The sequence below is a fragment of the Perca fluviatilis genome, chromosome 7 (assembly GCF_010015445.1).
Source record: "Perca fluviatilis chromosome 7, GENO_Pfluv_1.0, whole genome shotgun sequence".
NCBI classification, from domain to species: Eukaryota; Metazoa; Chordata; class Actinopteri; order Perciformes; family Percidae; genus Perca; species Perca fluviatilis.
The window spans coordinates 393,674-419,708 of record NC_053118.1 but is presented as its reverse complement, the minus strand read 5'-3'; the positions used below and the strand labels follow the sequence as shown (position 1 = coordinate 419,708).

Below are 26,035 nucleotides of genomic sequence, written 5' to 3'. Positions count from 1 at the left end.
GGCCCATCCGGATTCCTTCCTGCTTACCTTGAGTGTGTCTAATCGAGGGGAAGCAAGAGGAGTAAAGCCCCCTTTGGGTTGGCTCATAAGTTCCTAGGGCCTGGTCTGGATTGGGCTGGGTTGTGTTGGGATGGGATAGGTTGGTCTAGGCCTGCCAAGCACTATGACACCTCAAAAAGCATGCTTCTACTCCCTTCTTCTCACTACACCTCTCTTATGTCTCACCTGGCATCCTGTTCTTCCGTAATTTTTCTAATTTTCTGTATTTTTTGCATTTCTTTCTCATCTTAATTTACTCTCTCTTTTTTTTCTCTCTCTCTCTCCCCCCTTTTTACTTCCTCCTGGGATTTAGGAAACTTTTAGTGGAATAGAATTGCCAAGCCCACATTCTGTGTGGCTTAGAGAGCTCCAGAGGAGCAGAAAGGGAGGAATAAGAAAACATGTAGGAGAAGAAACAGAGAAAAAAGTCTACAGTACCAGATACAGTGTAAAGCAAAATATACATCTGTGTTTCATTACAATCATAGTCCAAACACTACATTTCCTTTATGTTTAAATTATTTGTCTTTTTTGATCAAAATTGATTCCCCTTTCTGTACTCGCTCGTTTCATCTGCCGTACTTTAGTTTCCACCAGAAAAATAACTTGGCTGGCCTGCCAACTGGAAGTAATGAAAATTGTCAACATATGATGCTTATCTTTTTAAGGAGCACTCTGCTGCACCAGCGTTTTTTAAGGTCTTGAGCGTTTCCTGCTGGAGTTTTTATGGTGGATCATGGTAGCAGCAAATTACAGAGCAAATGGTCATTCACTTCAATTACCTTCCATTCAACATCATCAACCGTGACATGCAATTAATGTCCATGGAGAGGTTCTGCTGGAAACTGCGGCAGTAATAATGTACCTAAACTCACAGCCTCGGACAGCGAGGAGGCCCTCTCCATAGTGTTGTCTCTTTTCATTCTCTTTTGTCTGAGTAATTGTAGCATTAATCTCACTGTAGATTTCGGACGAGGATGACACACAATGTGTAACTCACTGGGCAAAATACCAAAGCATTATTTTCATTTGAAATCCTTTCATATTCACAGAGTGCCTTTAGTCACTTGTAGTGTTTTTAGAGCTCAGTTGTTGGTTTCACTGTCAGAAATACCACTTAATCTGTAAAAATTTGACTGTCTGCTGTATCTCCCTTCCTCTTCAGTTCGGATAGTGAGTCTGGTTCCCAGCTGCCCTGCGATCAGTTGGTGTCTCCGATTGTGTTGGCAGCCTGCATTCGTGTGGACTCCTGCTTTGCACCCTGGTTTGTCCCCTCCCTGGGTGTGTCCCTTAAACTAGCGCAGCTGGACATCCATCTCTGCCACCATCTAGAACAGCTGGGCACAGGTAGGATACAGAATACCCAGTCACAAAGTCTCTTCTGAGTTTAACATTAACAATAACGTGCATATCCAAAATATATACAATATATATACAATGGCAAAGTCAGGTATAGATCATACAAATATAAACTGGTTGACTCCAAAAAATCGTTACCCATACTAATCTATAATAATCTATTATTGTCTTGTGTTTGAATCCACTGAAGACATTAAGAAAGAGCTCAAAACACATTTTTACTCATTGGCATTGAACTGTCTGACCTCTTGTGTGACACCCACAGTGATGCACACATGCATTACTTTTGTTTTTGGAACTATGTATTTCCTATTTTTTTTGTCCCAGGTGGCAATATGGTTGTTCCTTTTTATTCTAAGTTGAGTATTATTGGTTATTTTGATAGTTGTACCATGTTTTGATAAATAATGTCCCTAAGTTCAGTCTCTTAATACGGAACCTGTGTCTCACTCTGCCAGCTCCATCTCGACAACTATGTCCCTTCCTGCCAGATAGGAAGTTACCTCAGGAACAGGAGTTCATGGTGACAGGTGCTAGGGAGCTGCGGGTCTTCCTCCGCCAGTGGAGCAATGGACCACGTCACTGTCAGGAGTTCAGCTTTTCCACCCAGCTAGACTGCAAGCTGCTGGAGTACAGAAACCTGACACGCCTTCAGCTCCTCCAGCCTTGTGTACTTCAGGTAGAGCTCAGCTATTTATGCTGGTTTGTCTGTCTAGATATTTTTGATTCAAAGCATTGGTCAGGAAATGTGGAAACAAGTTAATTTAATTTCTTGTGCGTTTCAGGGCCAGGCTACAGCCACATGCTGCCCCCGGGACACCACGTTGGATGTGAAAGTGTTTGTGGACCCGGTGTTCCTCAATATCAGCCAGTATGCCATCCACACTGTAGACACCGCCCTGCGCAGCTGGCAACAGGTAACAGAGCGTTACCTTTTATATACACTTTATATTTAACCACACTCCAAAGAATACAAAAAAAGTATAAGCTCCATGAGTTGACATGCAAAAAAACGAGGCACATAGCTGTGCTTTGTGATAGATTATTGATACTGCTTTCAGAGCTTTTGGATAATTTAGCATGTTAGGGGTCCTAATGGCTGAAGTTGTCCTTCAATTTATTTTTTTTTAAATCCCCCCTTACAGCTAATATCTGAAGCAAAATAGTTGATTTTACATTATATTGTATAAAGGCACTCTTTGAGCAACTTTTTACTGCTGCGTGGTGCATTTGAAGTGACCAGTATATCAGTGTAAGTAATCAGTGATATGGTCACTTAGGTTGCAAAGTATTGGAGAAGAACTTTTTCACTTGCACATTTCAATAGTCCGTATTCATTGAGACATTTAAGGTAACAAGGGATTTGCCCTGTTGTTTGATCGCTAGCATACAGCTATTATATTTGGAGCAAGGGGCTAGTAAATCCATAGAGGAAATACGTTAAAACGGTGTGTTCATTTAGAGAATATGCTGAAAGATGGTCTTTTGTCCCAGATGGAGTATCAGCTAAACAAACTCACAACAAAGTGGATTTCATGAGAGTAGGTTTTGGTTGTATGCCAGTGGTAATAAAATTTGCAGGATGGAACTGCCTTTCCCTTTGCTGTAAACTCTGACTAAGAGGCTACAGTGTGTCTGTTCCTGGGCTTCTAGTCCTATGGTCCTCGTCATCTCTCAGTTCACAGCTCTCAGCACTGCCTATGGTAGCCAGGATATTTGTGTGTGAAGTGATGCCCATGAAAACACGGTAAAACTTGAGTGGCGACACCTGCCTGCCAAGACTTAATTTGGCCATAGTCCTCCACCCACTTGTCTATTGCGCGCGCACACACACATGCGCACCCTGGCTTCTCTGGTTTTGTATGCCCTATCATAGCTCGGCTCGGCTCAGCTGTGGCTCTGCTGACTCATATACTGGCCTCTGGAGACGTGAGGTACTCTCATGGTTTTACATGCATACAGACTCTCAATGCCAGGTGAGAGAAATAATAACTTGTGTTTTCCTAGGAGCAGCTGGGGTCTTTTACCTGTGGAAAATAAAATTAAACAAGCTGTATAGGAAATCTACTATAAAATGATTGTTCTGGCTAGAAGTTTAATACCTTTGTTTTCACGCAGTGGCATCATTGACTCATCAAAAGCTCTTACCGACCGTGTTGGATAATCGGTCATAATTGACCCTTGGCTTCATCATTGCATCATGTAGGGCAAGCTAGGGAATGTTCCCTATTTCTGCTGGTTAATTTAGCCATAAATAAGACTTTCGAGCATTGATGGTGTTGTAATGAGTGGTCATATTGCAGCTTTACTGGAGTGTTTTGGACATGTTGGTATCCATGGTGGGCGATACACAACATGCCAAGCATGATTAGTTAGGATATTAGTTGGTCGTATTCTTTTTGCCAAGGCTTTTCTGATACTGATTGGGTGATATATTTGGCTTTTGGAATGCCATCTTTGCCCGGAATCTTGAGACCCAAAAATAAAGGCATACAATGCTCACACAAACGCACACAGATTACCCTTCTTCACTTGCACACTACACAGTCAAAAACAACCCCCTGAAGGCTGCATTTACATGTTCACTGGTATGGGATTGATTCATAAAATGATTAAGCCTGCTGTATTTTCTTGATTGTTCTAAACAGCAGCAGCCTTGTAACTTGTACAGAACCTTTTAACTACCTCCAGCCTTTACCACTTTGGAACACAAGGGAAAAAAACACACCATAATTATAAGGCAAATGTGCTGCATGTGGGTTTGGTAGTTCTGGAGTAAGGGGTAGAGAGAGGTCACCACTTTTTTTTTTTTAAGAAAACACTCTTCTTAAATATTTGGTCCACCTCAGAGAAAGTTGTGAACACTTAGATCATGGAATATTGTTTCCCTTTTTGGGGTTTTCACTGAAACAAAATCTTTTATGCGGTGAGAAAACCTTGTATGGGTGCGATTAAGCACAATCTGTCTGGTGGTGAGGTGCACTATAAGGGTGGATGTAAAGGGCTGCCCAGTTAAACTAAAATTTATCTTTGATCTGATAGAGGCTTACATTCCAGACACACACACACACACACGCATGCACACATTGCTCAATGCATAGAACAACTTGATCCCAATTGAAAACGTAATCAGAAGCAGTTGGAAATGTTAAGAGCCTCTGTCCTTCCGCAACAGAAGGATGTATCCTTACGTGTGTAATTGTTTCAGTGATTTTCATGTTTCCTGGTGTCAAGGCTGGCAGGCAGGCCTGTTGTGATGTGGCCTGTAGGGTCAGCATTGAACCGTGGAGAAGATTCCTCAACTACCACACAATTGAAACCTCACGACCCAGACATGGTCACACCAGACCACCACAACCAGAACAGCTGGAGCACTTCCAGATGCATCGTAATAAATAGAAATAAAAGACACTGATTGGTATATGGTTGTGATTTATTCTCACATAGCCATACAACGACGTAGTCATGGTAACATGGACTGCTCTTGTACCCATGATAACATCACCAAGGTCTTTCTGGCAGTCATAAGTACACATTCCTGATGGCTTGTCATTAATATTGATGTGAATATACACTCACCTAAAGGATTATTAGGAACACCTGTAAGATTTATCATAAATGCAATTATGTAATCAACCAATCACATGGCAGCTGCTTCAGTGCATTTAGGGGTGTCGTCCAGGTCTAGACAATCTCCTGAACTCCAAACTGAATGTCAGAATGGGAAAGAAAGGTGATCTAAACTTTGAGTGTGGCATGGTTGTTGGTGCCAGACGGGCTGGTCTGAGTATTTCACAATCTGCTCAGTTACTGGGATTATCACCCACAACCATTTCTAGGGTTTACAAAGAAAGGTCTGAAAAAGGAAATACATTTGGATGCTGCAGTCCTGGGGGGCGAAAATGCCTTGTTGATGCTAGAGGTCAGAGGAGAATGGGCCGACTGATTCCAGCTGATAGAAGATCAACTTTGACTCAAATAACCACTCGTTACTACCGAGGTATGCAGCAAAGCATTTGTGAAGCCACAACACGCACAACCTTGAGGCGGATGGGCTACACCAGCAGAAGACCCCACCGGGTACCACTCATCTCCACTAAAAATAGGAAAATGAGGCGACAGTTTGGGAAAATTGGACAGTTGAAGACTGGAAAAATGTTGCCTGGTCTGATGAGTCTCGATTTCTGTTGAGACATTCAGATGGTAGAGTCAGAATTTGGCGTAAACAGAATGAGAACATGGATCCGTCATGCCTGGTGACCACTGGGCAGGCTGGTGGTGGTGGTGTAATGGTGTGGGGAATGTTTTCTTGGCACACTTTAAGCCCCTTAGTACCAATTGGGCATCGTTTAAATGCCACAGCCTACCTGAGCATTGTTTCTGATCATGTCTATCCCTTTATGACCCCCATGTACCCATCCTCTGATGGCTACTTCCAGCAGGATAATGCACCCTGTCACAAAGCTTGAATAATTTCAAATTGGTTTCTTGAACATGACAATCAATTCACTGTACTAAAATGGCCACCACAGTCACCAGATCTGACCCAACAGAACATCTTTGGGATGTGGTGGAACGGGAGCTTTTTGCCCTGGATGTGCATCCCACAAATCTCCATCAACTGCAAGATGCTATCCTCTCAATATGGGCCGACATTTCTAAAGAATGCTTCCAGCACCTTGTTGAATCAATGCCACGAAGAATTAAGGCAGTTCTGGAGGCGAAAGGGGGTCAAACAGGGTATTAGTAGGGTGTTCCTAATAATCCTTTAGGTGAGTGTATATTCCATCTATTATGATTCTCAGCATGTTCCCAAGGCAACAAGCTCACCTCCTCTTCCGTACCTCGACTGCAGCGTTTTCCTTTTGCTCCAACCTTCAAACAAGTCCGCTAACAGTTCTGACGACAGGTAGATTGCTCAAAATTGAGGTTGGCTGCGCCTCAGGAGGTCGAGTGGATCGTCCACTTGTAACCAGGGTTAGAGGTTCGATCCCTAGGTTCTCCGGGCCACGTGTCCTTAAGCAAGACGCTGAACCCCAAGTTGATGCCAATGGGCTGGCCAGCACCTTAAGCTGTTATATATAAAACTGCAAGAGGAAGATAAAAGTTAGTTATACATGTTTAGAGGGTTTCTTGGTTAAAAAAAGATGAAGGAAGAAAGAATATAGAATAAAGTTCTTTTTTCCTCCTCTTCATTTGCCTCTTCTTGCTCGATAGCCCCATATGGCCCCAACCTCAGCCCTCCACCGCTCTAACCTCAGGCCCCTTGCCTCCATTTTCAATTCTCGGTCCCTAGCCCCACTTTCAATCTTTGCTCCCCCCAGCCCCTAACCCCAGGGAAGTGGCTTTGGTGGAAAGCCACACAAAAGCCCAGTAGTATTTACACACTCTGCTTTCTCACAGAACGTTCACAGGCTGTTACATGTGCAATTGAGACAACAGGAATTTTCCCTTGTGTTTTTTTTTTCTCCCCCGTTCCTCCCATGTTCCTTTGCAACCGGAAAGAAAGTGATAGAGAGATCAGGTTCCTGTTTGTAGCAGATGTGTGGGCGAGGGTCATCTATAGCAGAGGCTATAGGTGATTGTAGATCTGATTATTGTTTTTATTATGTCCCTTTTAAAGGTTTCACTATCTCCTCCACGGAGTCTTGTTTCATGAGTATTTCTTTTGAGTGGGTGTCATTATTTACAATCTGTTTTCCAGACATTTTACTGTACCTTGCCATTTATATATGTGCCACTCTGCCATGCAGATCTGGGCTAGACTCTGAAAACTTCAGTAATAGTATCTGGGTGGATTAGTGAAATGGATCCTTTGATTCCTGGTAGGACTGCGTCTGAAGAAAGAGCTGTCATCTTGTGCTCTTTAACAAGAAAAACGTGTTGACTGTTTAAATATCTTTGTCTTAATATTTGTCCACTTAAAGACCCTGGATAGACAGAGAGTGATTATGATTACTGCAGGAAGCTTTTCTGACGTGTGTATCGTGTTGCCTCATGAATCGGAGCGGAAAGACGATACCATCAAAGAGTGGGCTTAGCAATGGCATCTTAAGATGGCAGCGGGAAGTTTGTAAATCGCAGTGTCAGATTCGAAAGGAAGCACAGATAGTGTTCCACTATAAAACTGGAAATGGATTTGAACCCACTGTCGCAGCTGTCCCGTCTATATTTTGCTCTCTCGTTCTCTGCCTCTCTCTCACATCTATCATCAAGTGTTCTTTTTAATGGTGTAAACTTTCCCATCCGTTTTCAATAGCATCAACAACCCCAGGACCCTGAACGTGCTTGGCAGTCAAACTGAGCTTTTACTGCCAGCCTCTTTTAACCATCAACCATCAACCCCCTGCCATTTAAAAGTATACAGCAGGCTGGGGTCCCTCTTTGTTAGGATAGTTGAGTAGTTATTGAGAAGCTGTCTGAACCACAGTCATGTGCGTCAAGAGTCAGGGAGGGGTGTGCAGGAGAGATCCCATCAGGGCCTGAGAGCCTTTGGAAGGAGCTCAAGTAAAACGTACACATACACATGCACCCACGCACTCGCTATCCAACTCACATGCAAACTATGTGCTGTTTTGAAATTGTGTACTTGAATTCCTTTATGCAGGAGACTCGACACACTCCCCTCTCCCCTTTAAACCAGTGTTTTCAATCGCAGGCCAGTGAGCTCTTTGCTCTTGCATGCAAGGTGACGTATGAGTGGACAGCATCCCTGCACGACTCGCATGACTTGAGTTTTCTGTGAGGCTTTCTCATTGACCCATTGCTGTAGGTGGGCCAGACTCCACCATATTGTTTTCTCCTAACAAACCACAATATATTGATGACTGTTACTAACAGGAATGCCTATGTAGTTGCCAACTTTGTTCCAAGCATTGAGAAAATGTTAGGAAAACCCATGCACACACAAACGAAGTTGCCATTTGAAATAAGTTGACATCTGCAACCCTGTTTATCTCACGGCCACAATTTAGCTGCTCAAAGAAGGATGTGAAAAAGTTGACTTTTGGTAAACAGAAAGGCCTCCTGGAGGTTTTATGTGGGACCAAGGGGTAGATTTGGCCCCAAAGCCCAGTCTAAGCTGCTTCAGCCTGGATAGCTGTCAGACTGTGGTATGATTTACTCCCCTGTTGAGGTTGTGTTGCACCCACGGGTCTTATCACTCATCTCTTTCTCCTACTGACTGACAGCTGCACTACCAAGATCTGCATTTTTGAGATTGAGAAGACATGCATTTTTGACACCTGTAAATGTACTTATACACACACATACTGTACATTATATACACCCACCATAAACATACACACCTGGAAGTATTTTGCTAACTCTTTTATTCACAAGCTCTTTTTCTCATGTCTCCCTTCTTCTTTCTTTTTCTCTTTATTCATCCATTCACTAATACCTCCAACCACAACCCCTCACCCCCCTGTTTTCTCTCTCAGATTGGGAACCTGGAGGCTGAGGAACTGGTCTACAGCCACTACGTGATCTGTAACGACACCCACGAGACGCTGCGCTTTGGCCAGGTGGACACTGATGAGAATGTGCTGCTGGCCAGCCTCCACAGCCACCAGTACAGCTGGAGATCCCACAAGTCCCCTCAGGTAGCGTGCACACACACACACACACACACACACACACACCTACAGTACATAGAGTATTACTGTAGCACAAGTAGTACACGTAAGTACACATAATACACAGATGGTACCTACATAAACTTACACACATATACACACACACACTCGATACACATGTACTACATGCACACACACACATCCCATAAATATATTTTAAAAAAGGCTTACACATCAGTACAAATCCATACTCATTGACTTAAGCATACACATTCTGTACACAGACTGACAGAGGTATACAGTATACACACACACACACACACACACACACACACACACACCGGACACACCGTCACCAGCGTGCAGCCACTATCTGTGTGTTTCTGTTAGCGCTTTCAGACAGTGCCCTGACAGCATTGTTAAAGAAGATTGATTATATTTAACCCTTTGTGGTTTTGAGGTTGAGCGGAGGGTGGGCTGGCGATCTGTGGCATGTGTGTGTGTGTGTTTGGTGCGCACATGTTTCAGGACCCCCATGTGTTCCACGGCGAGTGTGAGAAAGTCAAGCTTGAGAAAAGACATGGCCATAATTGCTCGCAGTAAGTCAGAAAGTCAAGTTGTATTAATCATCAACCATGGTTAATCTGTGCTCTTACCTCACTCTTGCTTACACACACACACACACACACACTTGAAGAGTGGCAATCTGGCATTTCAGCACAGCAAATACCGCATCCCATTTTTGCTGTGATTTAAAATGACCTCTGTATTTTCAGGGATGTTTTGGAAGAAAGATTGTCCGAATGGGCCAAATGTCATCATAGATGAAGAATGTGATTCCAAGATGGTTCTGTCATGTATTATTCCATCATGTGTTTGTGGTATATGAAATATGTGTTCTCTAGATGAACATGATTTGTGAAACTAGATAAATAAGAAATAGTGCAACTTTGCCAAAAACACTCAGCTAACTTATTAAACTTGATGATAAAATGCCTGCCAATGTGTCCGCCTCAGCGAATTGTAGCACACACTAATTACATTTCGGGGTTATAATAATAGTGGCACTGATAAGAGAAAGGGTTGTATTTCTTTAATGGTCCTGCAAGTGTGTTTTTGTAGCTCTTACAAATCAGTCTTAAATGGTTGTGCTGTTTTGCTTAAGACCCATGATGCTTTGGAGTGTCTAAAACAACTCTGATCATCACAAGCCATTGTTCTCCAGACCTCCATACTCTCCCATCTTTCCTTTTTCTATCTGTGAGCCTGCTCTCCACTTCAACTCCAAGACTTTGCCATAAACCCCTGGCCTCTTGCCTATTTGTCAATTCTATTACCAATCTCCTATCCTATGTCCTACCCTGCACTTGACATTCTCAGGCTGCCCATTTGTGCTGTTATTGTATATTTATACACATTTTCTACCAAAACCCCTCAGCCTCTCCCATTATCTCCTCCTTTTTCCTTTGTTAATCTAACTCCACTCATCATTCAGATAGTGAGTCTCAATTTTCATTATATTAACCATGTTAAACAACAGCTTACCGTGCATCCAAACAGTGTAATGATGTGACCCCTCCATGTAACACTTTTCAGCTTGGGACCCACAGTGCAATTAGCTCACTCATACTGGGGATATGCTAATGCAGGGCCTAGTATTCTGTGTCTTTTCTTGCCATGCGCTGTAGGGACCCACCAGATGCTGGCCAAAACCAATTTCAGGCCACACACCCTAAACCACAGTTTAGAGAACATAGCTGTACAATATTCCCTTGACGTCCGCTCAGGCCAATTCTCTTAAGTCCTGATGCTTCACCTCCATCAGCTCGATGAGATCAGTAGACCTGGAAAGTCTCTGGCCTCCACTCTGTTTTGGGGTCTTACTTGGACATTTGTGTTTTTCTTTTACCGCTCTCCAATAACAGCGCACAGCCTCCCAGCGCTGTCCTTGTCCCTTTCTCAATCCCCCCCAGCACACTCTTGTGTTCTGGTGTTTACGTCCACGCTGGCTGAGCTCATTAGCCCTTGTCTGGCTTGTCCTGCCACTGGCCTCCGTCTGGCTATCCTGTTCTGTCTTGGACTCTGGCTAGAAAGCGACTTAGTCCTTTATATCTCTGTCACACCCAAGCAAGTGCTGTTCTCTCATTTGGGATCATGGCCTTTGGATTATCCCTGAAGCCTTTCTCCATATCTGGCCTGGTCCTGTCTGTTCTTTGGCCATTCCAATCCCTTCTCATTACGATTCATACAGTTCTCTTGTGTACCTTTTACCTTTCCTACATTATCCAGGGTCACATTGCTCTGTTGGTAGCCCTGGTTTGACTCTGTCCACTCTGTTGACATGAGGTCATGGCTCCCCCTCTTCATTTTATCATCCTAGCTCTCTTCACCTTCAACTACCATTAGTACCATCACTCTGTTCATCTATCTCTACCTCCCAACCGTGTCCCTGAGAGACACACACACACCCACACACACACACACACACTGAAGTACATATCCCCCGCCCCTGTTGTTCATGGCCAATCTTGTCTCCACTGGGAGACCTGGGGCCTGTCAAGAAGGCAGACCATCAGCCTGTCCTCATAGCTCTGGTATGGTGTGTGTGTCCCAGCTGACCTGTCCCCCAGGCACAAACACACACTCACTCTCTCCCTCTCTCTCTCTCTCTCTCTCTCTCTCTCTCTCTCTCTCTCTCTCTCTCTCTCTCTCTCTCTCTCTCCCTCTTTCTCCCTCTCACAAACACACACGTGCACACACTCACAAAATAATCTGTCCCCTTTCTCTCTCCGGCTCCCCCGAGAACCCACTGGACATGAAATCATCTTGAAAAGAGGAAGATGGGGGGAGAGACAGAGACGTGGGGGGAGTGAAGAAGAAGGAATGAAGGCAGAATGGACAGTGAAATATGAGAAACTCAAAAGGAGGGTAGCAAGGAGTTGTCAAGGGGGATACAGTACAGGCCTACTTGAGAAAACGGGAGGACATGGAAAAAAGGAAGCAAGGGCAAAGGATGAGCCATGCTCTTAACACTCACGGATTGGCCGAGAGAACTCTACTGTGGCAACACAGCCAAAAATGTGTCTGCTCGCTATCTTGCTGTCCCTCCCACCTGCCCCATTTCTCTCTGTTTATGATGCACAAGCAACGTATAAAGGAAGTATACCGTAGATGTGCCAACTATGCTTTATTATCGTACATTAAATCCTTTAATCCTATCTTCTGTTATTGCCAGTCCGTTGACATAGCCCTGAAAGAGTCGGGAGAGAGAGGAAAGAACTTCCTAAATGAACAGGCCTGCTGCTGTTTCAGCTTGAACTAAAAGAGGGAGGCGTATTTAATATCCTGCAATCTCCTGTGTGTGCCTTTGTGTCTGTTTGTGAAAGAAGAGTGCCTAATGTGTGTGATCCTGAGCGGTCTAACCAGTGTACACTTCCCACGATGTTGACATACCTCTGAATATCTGTCACGTCTCTCAGAAGAACGCTCATGCAGAGTGTTTTTGCAGTGAAACGTGAACCTCAGCTCAGGTCACACATCCTCTCAGTGCTCCTTTGTTTCTCTCGGTCTCCCTTCCACTCTCTCTTCCCCCCCTGTTTCTACTGTCAGTCATAACCATAAGATGCATTAAAAGGGTCGATTGAGGCAGTCACGTCCTTAGAGCCCACTGTGGTCTAAAAATTTATCAAATTCATACCCATACGTGCACACCCAGACCCACACTGACACACACATACATACACACACAAACACACTGTGATTAAATGTTTCCTAAGGCCTGGAGTCTGTCAGGCCTCTCAGTCTAATTTCTCTCTTTCAGGCTGAGCATGCCTTCACACCCCAGCATTTGCCAGCCAAGGTGAAGAGGTTTATAAACACTGACAATTACCCCCAATTGTTACATACGTTTATTTTTTATTTTAACATATTATTTTCTTTCTTTTTATATAAATATATATTACATATGGGAGAACAGAAAAATACAGTAGATAGATAGATACAAATAGATACATTGATTCATTGATTCATTGATTATAAAATGCCAGGATGATCACGTGTATAACTACACACTTAAGTACAGTTTATATCTATCTGACACACACACAACTAACTCACTGTCCCCACCCTGCTGTTTTTCAGGGCTCTGGCGTGTGGTGTGGTGTGGTGTGGATGGTTGAAATATCTGGCTGCTTGGTACAGGATGCAGCCTAGCTGATGGAAATCCCTGTGGTTAGTGTGGTTAGCAGGGAGAGGGGCGTAAAAAGCCCCCTAGATTTGGGAAGGACTTTTTAAGTGCCTACAAGGAATATTCACAGTTTGAATAAATTGTAATTTACTCCAGGAGCAGGCTTCTACTGGAAAGCTCTCTCCCTCTCTTCCTGGATGTGTGTCTTTGTGTGTTGGTGTTTGTGCGTGATATTGGTCCATGTGTATATGTGCATCAGTGTTGTGTTGGTGTGCGTGTGTGTGGTTCCCAGGGGTAACGTGCTGGAGATAGCAGCCCAGGACTATTAGTTTGTGGCTAGATTGGCCGTGTTGTTGGAAGCAGGCATGACAGGGAGGTATTTGGTGTGTGTGTTTGTGTTTATCTGTGTGTGTGTGTTCGTGTGTGTGTTGCTGTTTACTTGCCATAGGCAATTTGCTGTGTCAGTCTGATCCACATTCTTGTTTTCAATCTACAGCAGGTTTAAACTTTTGGAGCTCGTTATTCAAAATAGGTATATTTATACCCTAAAATGTATCTGTTTTTTTGTCAAATACGATTTCATATTTCACCGTCCTGACCCATTGTTTAAGAAACACTGCCCTCAAGTGAAGTGGTGTAGTTGTGCTGTTCATCCAAGATCGTGGATTTGACTGCAGTAGATTGGGCTGACCCTCTGAGAGATATTAGCTCCAATCAGGTTAACCCTCACATTGACCGATCTGAGAGAGAGAGAGAGAGAAGCCGATGAAAGAGACTGCTGTCCATTTTGATCCCTGGAGAAAACCTACACTTTCCTGTTGTTTTGGTAAGGTCCAGAAGGAATGCTGACCTTTTTACACTGACATACACTTGTCGGCATTATTATGGTGATGAAAAGAAAAGTTGAAGATGAACACTGTATCATCAGGCAAAGGTTAAACATTGGCTGCTCACTGAGTTACATTTTGATGATGGTTTGTGTCTTGGCTCACATTCACATGCAGTACAGTCATTTATCCTGTACTGTCACACTCTTGATCTTGTCCAGGCGTGTCTTCTGAAACCACCCCCAAATTCACCATAGTGATTTCCTTTGTCAGAAAAATAATGACACATATATTGGATTGAATTTGAAGATGCATTATGTACTTATTATTTTATTTATTTTTATTTTGTGTCTTTGGCAACAAGATAGACATTGTGTGTGAGTCAGTTGGTCAGAAGCTAAGTCAGTCCTAAGAGGATTATTATTATTATCATCATCATGTGTTCCTGGGTAGGATAACCTCAGACAAACAGAACAGTCATCGTTGGGCGAGGTTACAGCCTTACTCAGCTACGCACGATTCACATTCTTGGTCCAGGTTGCATAGTAAATGTCCATGGTGAGTGAGGGGGACTTGCCCTTCTTAGGTTCCATTCACATAAACTCAGGTAGTCTAAGGGGCGGTTCTGGAAAACGCAAGTCTTTCCAATTGATTTTGAATTGGGATAGAGCCTTATGGCTGCAGCGACGGGGGCCGCAGGGGGTTAAAGAAAGGCAGCGGACTGCAGTGAAAGGTTGAGACTTTTGGTGAAACGCAATGCGTTACGTTACATCACACAAACTGGCCATTTAAGTGACACTCCCACCGCCGCACAACCCCAAAACAATCGCCGGAATGCGCCCTTAGTCAGCACAGCTCAAATAATACCATAGAAATAAAGTTAAGAAAAAACAAAGAGGTAAGTGGAGCCCTGTGTCAAACTAAAAGTTAGATTGGCAGGTCTGACTGATGGATTTTAAAAAAGCATCCAGAAATCACCCCGTCTCCTTCTCTCAATGGGACAGAGAATCAGCCATACGGAATTGCATACACACATCATAACACCAGGAGGTCAAAGGTCACAGGTAATTTCATGTTTCCAGGATGTTTAAAGTTGCTTCCCAGTGCACAGGCCTCACTCTTTAGCTCTGAGGTTCTTTGTGCCTAACACCTCTTTTCATCCCAACTGGTCTATCTTCAACTGGACCTCCTGTGCACAAGGCCAATACTTCTCAAATCTATATCCGCTCAGTGGACATATTAGCCAAAGGGCTCTATGACTCAGCAGCCAACAGGCCCAATGCAATACCCAATCTCCTGTAACCCATTCCAAGCACTAAAGTTTTTGTTTTTGAGAAATTGCCACTTGGCCTTTTGTTAGTATTTATTCTTATTATATGTCACTGAAGGGCTGGAACCCAGCAGTGCTTGTTGGTAGCAGGCTTGATTAGTGATTAATGCAGTATGTCTTGAGAAGGTCTGAAGCTTTATCTTATCTTACAAAGAAAAATAAAAAGTTTCAACATAATGTTGCCAGTAATATTTTAAATCAAAATATTCTGGGGACTCATTCTCGTCTTTCTGCAACCAACCATTTGGTTCTAATCCAACCATTGTAAAACAATGTCCTACATTCCCCAGCTTTCTACCACAGCCAAGCTCCTCATGAGAACTACAGGGTAGGCAGTGAGTCTCCACCTTCACCACCCGCTTTTTCTTTTTATCTCTGTACAGTTCATTGCTGCTCATCCCTCCAAACTCAGCCCTCTATTTAGAAGACTTTGCTTTCTCACTCTTACTGACACGCTGTGAGATTTTGTTTTGATTCCATGTTGTATATCTGATGAGCCATTGGTCTGTCATGACTCTGTGTGTGTGTGTGTGTGTGTGTGTGTGTGTGTGTGTGTGTGTGTGTATATATTTGAGTAATTCCACTCCGTGTGTAGTTTGTCCCAGAGGAAGCTCTCACTCTGACATGAGGAGATTAATTTAATTATCATGTTGATGAGAGCTGAGCAGCTAGAATCTCATATTTGTTTTTCTATGTAAATCTTTTTAAACATGCCAATGTGTTAGCAGTTTGAAAAATATGTTTTCATCCTCTCCATCAAATCCTTGGCCTTGAAACTACAACAAAGAGTCCTAAACCACGGGTTGCAACCCTGTTTGGCCAGCAGAACTGTTTCTGCTTGGTCTCCACATGACAAAAGTGTTGGTATGTTTTAATGACCCTGGGCCACATTGTGACAGCAGATTTATTCAATTGAGATCCCAGTCTTAACAAGTTCACCAACCCGTGTTATACTCCAGTATGATGTCAGTTACAGAATGAGGTCTCTCACTGTGGCCATGTCTTTTGTTTTGACAAGCTCTTCATTACTTTGTGTATAGTTAAAGTCAATTTGAAATTATTGAAAAAATTGTCAGTTTTAACATCAGAAGTGTTTACTTGTCTTTTTTTGTTTCATTGGTAAGTGAAGGATGAAATGTCTCATGAAATGCCGCCCAAGTTACATTTTATTTGGTAGAAGAGGTGAAAGTGTTCAAATCTGAAACCCTGTGGACACTCCTAAATTCTCTTTAATGTAAGCAATTAATGTAGACTTTTTATGCATTCAACATTCTGCAGCTTCCCATAACCTGAATTTTTAACAACCCTTCTGCTTCTTCCTTGTGTTTCCAGCGTGTTTAACAGACCAGAATGTCTTGGATATAGCACATTGAAAAGGCGACAAAAGGACAAATAGTGTCATTTTCACAAGCTGTTTGGTTGGCGAGAGCAGTTGTGGGACAGACAGCAATGGAATAAGTGTAGCTAATACAGATTTTTCTTTTGCGTTTACTTGTAATGACTTTTAAATTAATGGAAGAGCCTCACCCACAGTGGGAGGTTCTGGGAAAGGATCAAAGAGTGAATGAGACCGCCACCTGACCAGCTTCCACCCACTGACCAGCTCTCCAGTGCTGGGTGGATCCCTTGTGAAAGGTCGGCTGCCCCCAGAGACGTGCTTGCCCTTCCTCTCTGCTCCCTATCATTTTTTTTTTTTAAAGATTCTTTTTTGGGCTTTTCTGCCTTTAATTGATAGGACAGCTAGGTGAGGAAGGGGAGAGAGAGGGGGAAGACATGCAGGAAATAGTCACAGGTCTGACTCGAACCCTGGACCTCTGCGTCGAGGCATAAACCTCTCAATATATGTGCGCCTGCTCTACCCACTGAACCAACCCGGCCACTGCTCCATATCATATAAGCTGGACAGAAACTGCGTTTTTATTGAACTTGTTCATTGTGTTAACTTACATTACACGTTTTAATTAGCCTCTTTACACAACCAAAACCTCATAGGCATGGATTCCACGGCCCGTTCTGTCCACTAAACATTCCGATACAGTTTAATCAAAGAAGACGGCTGTGTACTCAACAATGTTGAGACAATGAGAGAAAGTCACATTCATTTCTGCAATTCTGCTGTGAGCGGAAAATAAGAATATAAAGTCGCAGATTGCTGTAAGATGCAGACAGTCTTGTCTTAAGTCTACACTTTTTTGCTACATCATGTAAAATATTACTCAAATAACATTAGAACAAGCTTATTACAGTTTGTAACTGATCTTTTGACTGCAGGCATGATGGAAATCGAACCGTGGACCTGCTTAAGCTGCAACACAACCGACCAAAATTTCTGACCTGCCAAAAATCCAACCGATAATCCGAGAGCCCAGTTGTTGATCATGCAGGCGATTTTGTGACCTCCCTCAAACGTAGTGTACATCTGGCAGAATTTGAAATGTGTCCCTATTCTAAAATTAGTTGTGGGTAAATTTTTCTTTTTCACTTATTGTTTTAAACAGTCATATTGTACATATTTGTTTTTGTGTTTTTTGGTTATTTCCTTTGAATATGTTTGTGTTAATGTATGCACCACCCACCAAAGCAAATTCCTTGTAAGTGCTACTTACTTATGAATCCTATTCTGATTCTGGGCTGAATCTATACAGTGTCTGCCTGGCTTAACTAGCTCGCTGTTTGATTCTATCCTGAATCTAAAGACTGGGAGGTGCAGGTGAAGAATCAGTTAGCGTTGTGGTCCCATTGGTGCTGCCCTGGGTTCAGCACCACGGACAGCACCTTAGTGTTGTATGACCAATCCCACAGGGACCGCGCTGGGCTGCATGGTGGTTTTGGCATACTGGCCACAGTGGGAACTACAGGTCACATGACACCCTGGGACCCAGAAAGGCGATCTCGCCATACACTGTACATCCACCATGAAGACTTTCATAGGACATTTTGTCACGCATTAAAAAATTGCATTTGAAGTACAGTATCAACATTTTTAATATTATGTCCAACAAATGTTTGAAAACCAACAAGAGCTGTCTCAAGATGTTGGTTTTGTGCCGCTTATGTGTGTTGGCTGTCAGCCAGGCAGAGCCAGTGAAAGACACTAATGCACATGCGTTACTGGCACCCGAGTTGGAAGCAGGAGATTTTTTTTTTTTTTTTTTGTGTATGACCATGTTGTGGTGATATGTTTTCTACAATTTCCTGGGCCTCAATTTCATTACACAATCCACCACTGTGTGGTTAGGGGTAGCTGTATAGGGTTAACCCATGCTGCATTTGTTCTTTAGTGGGAGAGCTTGTGGTCTCATTGTAGTGAACCATTCCTCTTTGTAGTGAAGTGTTACGTTGCACTATGCATTGCATTGTCAAACCAGTGGAGACATCAATTGCATTCATGTTGTCTGAGTTACTGCAGTCAGCCTACAGTTGCTGGTAGTTCAGAGGCACTCTGGTTGTGGTCAGAGTATGGGTGACTGAGGACTCCTCTCGCCCAGTCAGCCTGTGATGAAGAACGTACCACCTTTTGTTCACTTGTATTTGTGTTTGTCTGAACAAATGTGTTCATGGACAGTATGTATTAGCCCTCCACTGGGCTAATGTTTTCCTGAACAGTGTAAGCAGGGATAGGCTATAATGTCATGAACAGTTGTAAATAGGGCTGCAACTAACGAAAAATGTCGATCAGTTTTTTCCAAAGCCCAAAATGACGTCCTCACATGTCTTGTGTCTTCTCCAAAACTCAAAGACATTGAGTTTACTGTCACAGGGGAGTGAAGAAACTAGAAACTATTCACATATAAGAAGCTGTAATCAGATAATGTGACAAAAAAAATTATGAACTACAAGAAAACTGTACAAATCTGTATTTATTTTTTATTAAGAGAAGGAAATTATACAGTAATTCATGGCGGTTCTCTATCTTTGAAACTGGTAAAGTGAGGACTAATGTAAAATAAAGATGTGTACGTCTCTGTTGAGTTTCAAAAAAGCAGGTCCAATATGTAATATATTTACTGTAATAAATCCAAAAATTACCCCATCAGATATTAAGGAAACATGCTTAGTTGAAATACTATCTTTTATGACAACAATGCTAATGCCAGTATTTTCTCCTTTTGAAATTTCCGTTCCGTGAGGTAATTTCTGTTTGTGTTTTGGTATCAACTGCCCAGTTTGACAGCTAGGCCGGGTTGCCAGATATACCTGTAAACCAAGCGTGCTACAGCTGTAACGTTACTACAGCCATGAAAGCAGAAAACTAACAGGATCAACGGAGATAAATTCTACTGTTGCGTGACCAGAGACGTAACAAAAAAATATTGGAGATGTATTTGAAAGATGGAGACAGCTTAGAGCCCAAAAGGACGCCGAGTTGGCTAATTTCCTCCTGAACAGGTAGCTAAGCATTAGCTTCTGGCGAATTTATCACAGCCACTAGGGACGGGCATTTTATGTCATTTCAACATTTGTGTTCTCACATTGAATTATATAGCTGGAGTACCCGAGTTGGTTACTCGCAAAAACAATTGAGACGCAGCCAGTAAAGTGATCCCGACTGGTCCTGGCCAACACCGCCATGCTAACCCTGCTAACTGCTAGTGTTACCTGAGGACCAGGCTGTTTACATCGTGTAGCCTGCTCAGCGGCCGTAGCCGACAGCGGTGAGTTATTTGAAGCCAAGGGAGGGGGGCTGTAAATCGGGAAGAGAGGACCTTGAGTTTGCAGTGTGTTTAGCAATTGTTGCCATAATTCAGGGATAATTTGTTCAGTCGGGGGGAAAAGGACGGCAAGATAGTGTTATTTTTAGCGGTTCCTACCGTAATTCTAAGCCGAAAAAGTGTGTCTGTCAGTTGGGTACAGAGCTCCGCGTGAGCTGGGGCTTTTATGATGGTCAATATAGCCAGCATCTAACGTTAGCTACTCCGCTGTGCTGTGAAGTAATGTCTGGCTATGTGAGACAAGCGTCTAGCAACATTGTTGTGGATGCTCTGGTCTCAGCCTGGCAATCTCCGTGAACTTCGAGTCTGGGGAGGAGGGGGCGGGGGAGACGACTCTCTCCAGGATTTTGAATTTTTACTGCAGTAACTATTTTAAACACTAGTTGTCAGTATTACATATTGGACCTTTAAAATAATCTAATCTAAAATAATTAAGGGTTATGAAGTAATTTGATTAAAATGTAAAATTACTAAGATTGGACTCAAGTTTCATTTAGTTTTGTTGGATTTCTGTGTGATTTTATGGGGATTATAGGATAGGCAAAAATAAGCCTATTCCTTTTTCAGTTAGCTGTGGTGGCAAATTGTGGTAAATAATTGTTTATTTCATGTATGTTAACCAAAATAAAATTATTATCATTATTCTTGCTTTTGTCATGAAAACATTAGTCAATAGTTGGCGATTAATTTAAAAGTTGACAACTAATCGATTGATCTTTGCAGCTCTAGTTATAAGCGAGTAGAAAGGATGGCCGTTTGGGTGGATATTATTCTGAACATGCCATGGGCAAATCTATGTATGCCTCTGTCTGTTCTGTATATGTGAGTGAAGTATACAGTATCTACTGAATGTGCAGCATGTTACAACAGTCTCCCTCTGTTGTATTTCTACAGGAGCCCAGGGCAAGCCTTTGTTTTTGTTGTGTTCGTAGACTGAGACAAGGTCTCTGTCCTTCCAAGGGTCCTGGACCACTGACTCCTTCATCCCCCCATCGTGCGGTCTACAAACCTCTCTCCTCTCAGACAGTGCTCCTTTTGTCAGCTCCTGTCATTTGGTGCAAACACTTGCCGCGTCTGCGTCTCCTGGAACCCTTGAGGCCCTGGATGTCTGAGATGCCTTGGTAGAAACCAGAGGGGGAACTATAGAACAATGTTAGTCAAGCATAAACCTCTTAACGTCTCCTCTGTCAACCACGGACCCACACAATGCCTTCTCTCTGTACCTTCTTCCAGCTCTCAAACCGCTTTTTAGACTTGCAAATCTGAGCTTTGATGTTGCACTGCCTTGCTTCTTTTGTCAAAGAGAGGGAGCCAAGGAGGAGAGCATTGCAGACAGCTGTTAAAGCCTCCATAATTCCCTCATGTTACATGGGTTAGCCCGCACTGCCCTGGCAGGGATGCTGTTGTGTCTCTCTGTTCTTTCTTTAACTCATTTACGCTCTTTTTCTACTCTCGCTCACTGCAGTTCAACTTTGTTTACCTCTCTCTTTTTCTTTCCCATACTCATTCTTTCTAGAGGACAAAGTAATCCATGTTATTTTGTTTTGTTGTCTGGGTATAAACCTGTTTCTCATTTGTTAGGTGGCTAGCTAGCTCCCTGGTCACAAATTCATTTCACCAGACAAAACAGGCCTCTGTTCCACAAACCTCTTTTCTCATGTAGGCCCATTACATTCAATAAGACAGGCAGTACAGATACTTTGTTAGACTATTTTAAGTCTTTGGTATATGGAATTGAATGCACATCATTTTCAAAAACCAAAGAAAACAAACAGTTTTAAGATTTAGAAAGTTTAATTTAGATGCTAAGCTTGTTTAGGTGGAATTGATTGGTAATCAACCATCTAACTGGTGTAGTTTATACCTCTGCTCCATGCCTCCATGTCTCAAATCTCCTATTACAGTCTGAACGAGATGGAATGAAGGAATGGTCGTAATGGGTAGACGACCAATGACCACTGCAGCTTTGTCTGCCCGTCTTTGCAGCATACATGAAGGCTGATTACGTCTCTACTGCGGACAGACACTTCATTCGTTTTATGTGGACCCAAGCACATTCCTGCTAGGGGACAATAGATGGATAGTGGTTAGTGTGTGTGTGCCCGTGCATGTGGGCGCACACTTGAGAAAGAAAGTGGGTTTGTGCTTATTCAACTGTATGTGTTTCTCTGTTCATCTATGCTTGACACCCACATTATCGAAGCAGACACTTGAATGTTTGCCATCCAAGTGATGTCATGACTCTGCATTTACCAGGAAGTTAATAGTCATTGCTTTGGTTATGACAGACTGATATCTTACCATCTTTTACAGGAAACTTTGTTGCTAATGATTTTCTCTCGGGACAGGATTAAGCAATGGACCAAGCAGTAGACATGACATCGTACCCATGATGGAATTTGGTTGGTTGGTTGTTTGACTCACTGAATATAATTTACAGTTTAGACGGGTGGTGATCCTTAGAGCTTAACACCATTTCTGAATGTGTCAGTCCCATGTTTGGGTTCAGCATGTAGTCTCCATAGCAACTGGGAAATCTGGGTGATGGAGTTTCAAAAAGTTCATGTGGTACTGATCTTGTGAATAGGACCATACATGGTCCCACCATGATCTGTGTGGATTTTAACATCACCATTCTGCCCCCCTGATATTTGGTTTAGGAGCCAGGTGTTCCTTGTTACGTTTAGGTTAGTCACAATTTCAGCAGACTGCTTGATTTGAAAACACATGTCAAAGCCTCATTATGTTCTCAGCAATACCTGCAGGCTCTAAGTTATTCAAGCAGATTGGATTGTGGCTAAGCCAGTAAACCCAGTGGTAATATGGTAATACACAAACCATATCGAACTTCAGCTTTCATCAGTGTCGTGTTTGACAACTGCGAGGCAAATAATCCCTGTGATGATGTGGCCCTGCAGTCTGACCACCGACATTAGACCAAAGAAGAATGGAGTGGTTTCAGGTCATGCAGGAATAGACAATCCCAGTATCAAATCACTCAGATGATTCATCTCCATGGAATTGAAATGAATCATCTGTAGCTTAGTTATATTAGCGTATTTAGAAAAACATGTCATTCTAAACCTTCATGATGATACAAGGCTGGGATGTGCTGTCAAACCGAAAGCCATATTAGTAACTTGTAGTCTGTTCATTTCTGAAGAATTGGAATGAATAATATTAATGAGTGGAAAATGTTTGACTAAGGCCTCCTTCAGATATATTAATACCATTGGTCAAGTTAAATTCAAAGAATTTGGAAGAATGCTTGTATTTTGCTAATGTCGGAGCTTGTGGCCAGAGTTGGTATTGTATGTAGTGTGACATGACCCTGATCAACTCCTGCTCACTATCAGCGAAACGGACAATGGGCAATATTACAGTACATTGCAGTCACAGAATAAAAATGCTTTGTGTGGTTACATCCAATTGCTCGGTTTAATAATCCCCGCTCCGGTACCAAAGCTGAAGCCCAGTAATGTGCTGGAAGATAAGTGTTCACCATCAGCCAGCCGTAATCACAATCTCTCCCTGGGGATTGAAGGGAAATGAGGAGAGGTTGAGATTTCACATTTCATTCACACTCAGTACACAACTTGGATATATCATCATACTATATGACAAATGGGTTCTTAGTTGGTTTTGGACAAAAAATCTTCAACTCAGCGCCAGTGTCTGAGGGTGGGTTTAGAAGTTTTTTTTTCTTTCTTTTTTTAAAGATTTATTTGGAAATGAGATAAAAATTTACTTAGCATCTGAGATGAAAAACTGAAGGATGGTTTTGCTTAAAAAGTACTTTTTCTCAAGATGCTAGTAGATTATTACAATTCACATTTCTTTTTTCGGTGCAGTTTTGCATGCTGGCCTTGTAAATCTTTTATACAGTACAGGCAACTTTAAGCTTTACTGAGGCCGTTGGTGTGTGGGGGGGGGTATTTCATCATTTTGGTTCTTAAGGTTAGAGATCTTCAAATTAGGAAGCCGATGTGAGTATAGTCTTTCAACATGACAAGTAAACTCTTATTGTATTTAAGTTTCACAAGTGAGTGCAATACCTAGTTCTGATTTCCATCACACCGTTTTCCCTCTCCACTGTCATCTTGTCCCCTACAGTATACTCAATATTAACGTTCTACAAACACAGGACTTTAACCCAGGAGACCGGCAATCGGAAAAGTTGTTTCCTTACCACGTTTTGCTTTTCCTAATCCCAACCGTTTTTTCTTTTCCCCCGCGCGCGACGTTAAAACCAACCGTAGCCTCGCGATAACACGTAGCCCCGCGATAACATGCCACGTGGCTTTAGAAAGTGGCGTGTATGTTTACGCTAAGTCATGATGTCACGTTGCACTACCATTCGTAAAACAATACTGACATGCCCATATGTACATTGAATGGGTTATTGGTTGCTGAAATTGTTCTTGCCGCACGTACTGGCTGCAAAGAAAGCCTCTCCTAAAGCAACCAATAACTCTTTCAGTGTACATATGGGCATTTGAATACTGTTTTGAGATACTTCAAAACTGTGAACTTATCCTTTAATTCAGCTAGATTCAGATCTTCCTACAAAGCCATTTCTATTGGTGAAGTAATCCATGTGCATAAAAGCACCACATGTGGCTGACTGGGTTTTCTCAGCGTCACAACAGTTGGATAAGTCACAAAGAGGCAAAGCAGCTTCCTATTTTTCATTCTTGTTGTCCTACGTGTCCAGTTCATCTGTGTCACTGCTGTGTTTTTTTTTCTTCCCCTGCTTGAGTCAGAGCAGTGATGAATTTAAACACGAGCTGCAGTCGCTGTTTGAAGTTTGAGGAGAGACATTATTATGACTTCTCCCTTAAAGGTCAAGTTGAGCCACAGCGAGAGGGGGAGGAACAGAGGGGTTAAAGGAGAGAGAAGTGTTGAAATAACAAATCGCTCCTCGCAGATGGTACTGAGGCACAGCAGACTGGGTTCACCACCACAACATTTTGACCATTATTAACACCAATGCAGTACCACTCATCAAATCAAATCTTAAAGGGATACGCCACCGTTTGTTGAAATAGGGCTTATCACGGTCTAGCCTGGCTGTAGATAGGTGGGCCAATGCATTTTTTGTCTCAGTGCAAGTAATTAGGTTGTTTTTTTGTTTTTTGTCGGCTCACTTTTACTCACAACATGCTAACCGGCAACATAGGATTCCATTCACTACGCTAAGCTAACTAGCGGCAGCGCTGCCGGTGTTGCACCGGACTAAAACAATGCATGCACAAAAAATGTGTTGGCCCACCTATCTACAGCTAGGGGAGACCGTGATAAGCCCTATTTCAACAAACGGTGGCGTATCCCTTTAAAGAGAGGGGCTGATGCTAAGAAGTTAATGTAAATTTAAAGGTTTCCATCTCACCCAGTACCAGGTCACTTAAAGGGTAACTTCATTTTGTTAAACCTAGACCCTATGTTCCTATGTTTTTGTGACTTATGGGAACAACAATCTTCGGCATTGGTCCGGTATTAAGCAAGACCGCTCTCTTTGGTTCCTCTTTCCACTTTTTCTAACAATCAACACTCTAGTTTTGGTTGAAATGAACACATACTTTACCAATTTACATGTCAGAATATGTTGGCTCTATACACGCTAAAAGTATGTTTTTTTGTTTTTGCTTTTTAAATGGAGTCCGGTGGGTTAAGCAATAGCGATTTCGGAGCTGTTTCTGGTTTAACAAAAGGGATTTTACTCTTTTTTTTAAAAAAAATGTCTATCTGGGCGCCTGGGTAGCTCACCTGGTAGAGGGGCGCCCATATGCAGAGGCTCAGTCCTCCATGCAGTGGCTCAAGGTTTGAGTCTGACCTGCGGCCATTTGCTGCGTGTCTTCCCCCTCTCTCTTCCCCCTTTCCTGTCTACATCTGTCCTGTCTATTAATGTCTAAAATGCCCCAAAAAATTATCTTTAAAAAATCTCTGTAGGGATCCTTTCCATAATGTTGTCAGACACCTATAATAATAACCTGAGTCAGTGGCAA

The 26,035-nt window shown here is 42.7% G+C and overlaps 1 protein-coding gene across 4 annotated transcripts in view; it reads left to right on the top strand.

Moving 5' to 3' along the window:
* Positions 1-26,035, top strand: part of LOC120562122 (vacuolar protein sorting-associated protein 13B) — a 380,029-nt gene that overhangs the window by 304,858 nt on the left and 49,136 nt on the right. For all 4 annotated transcript variants that reach the window (XM_039805631.1, XM_039805634.1, XM_039805630.1 and 1 more), the window contains 4 exons: positions 1,205-1,386; positions 1,857-2,077; positions 2,184-2,315; positions 8,841-9,002. In XM_039805631.1, the coding sequence (XP_039661565.1) occupies positions 1,205-1,386; positions 1,857-2,077; positions 2,184-2,315; positions 8,841-9,002 (697 nt within the window). The remainder of the gene's footprint in view (positions 1-1,204; positions 1,387-1,856; positions 2,078-2,183; positions 2,316-8,840; positions 9,003-26,035) is intronic.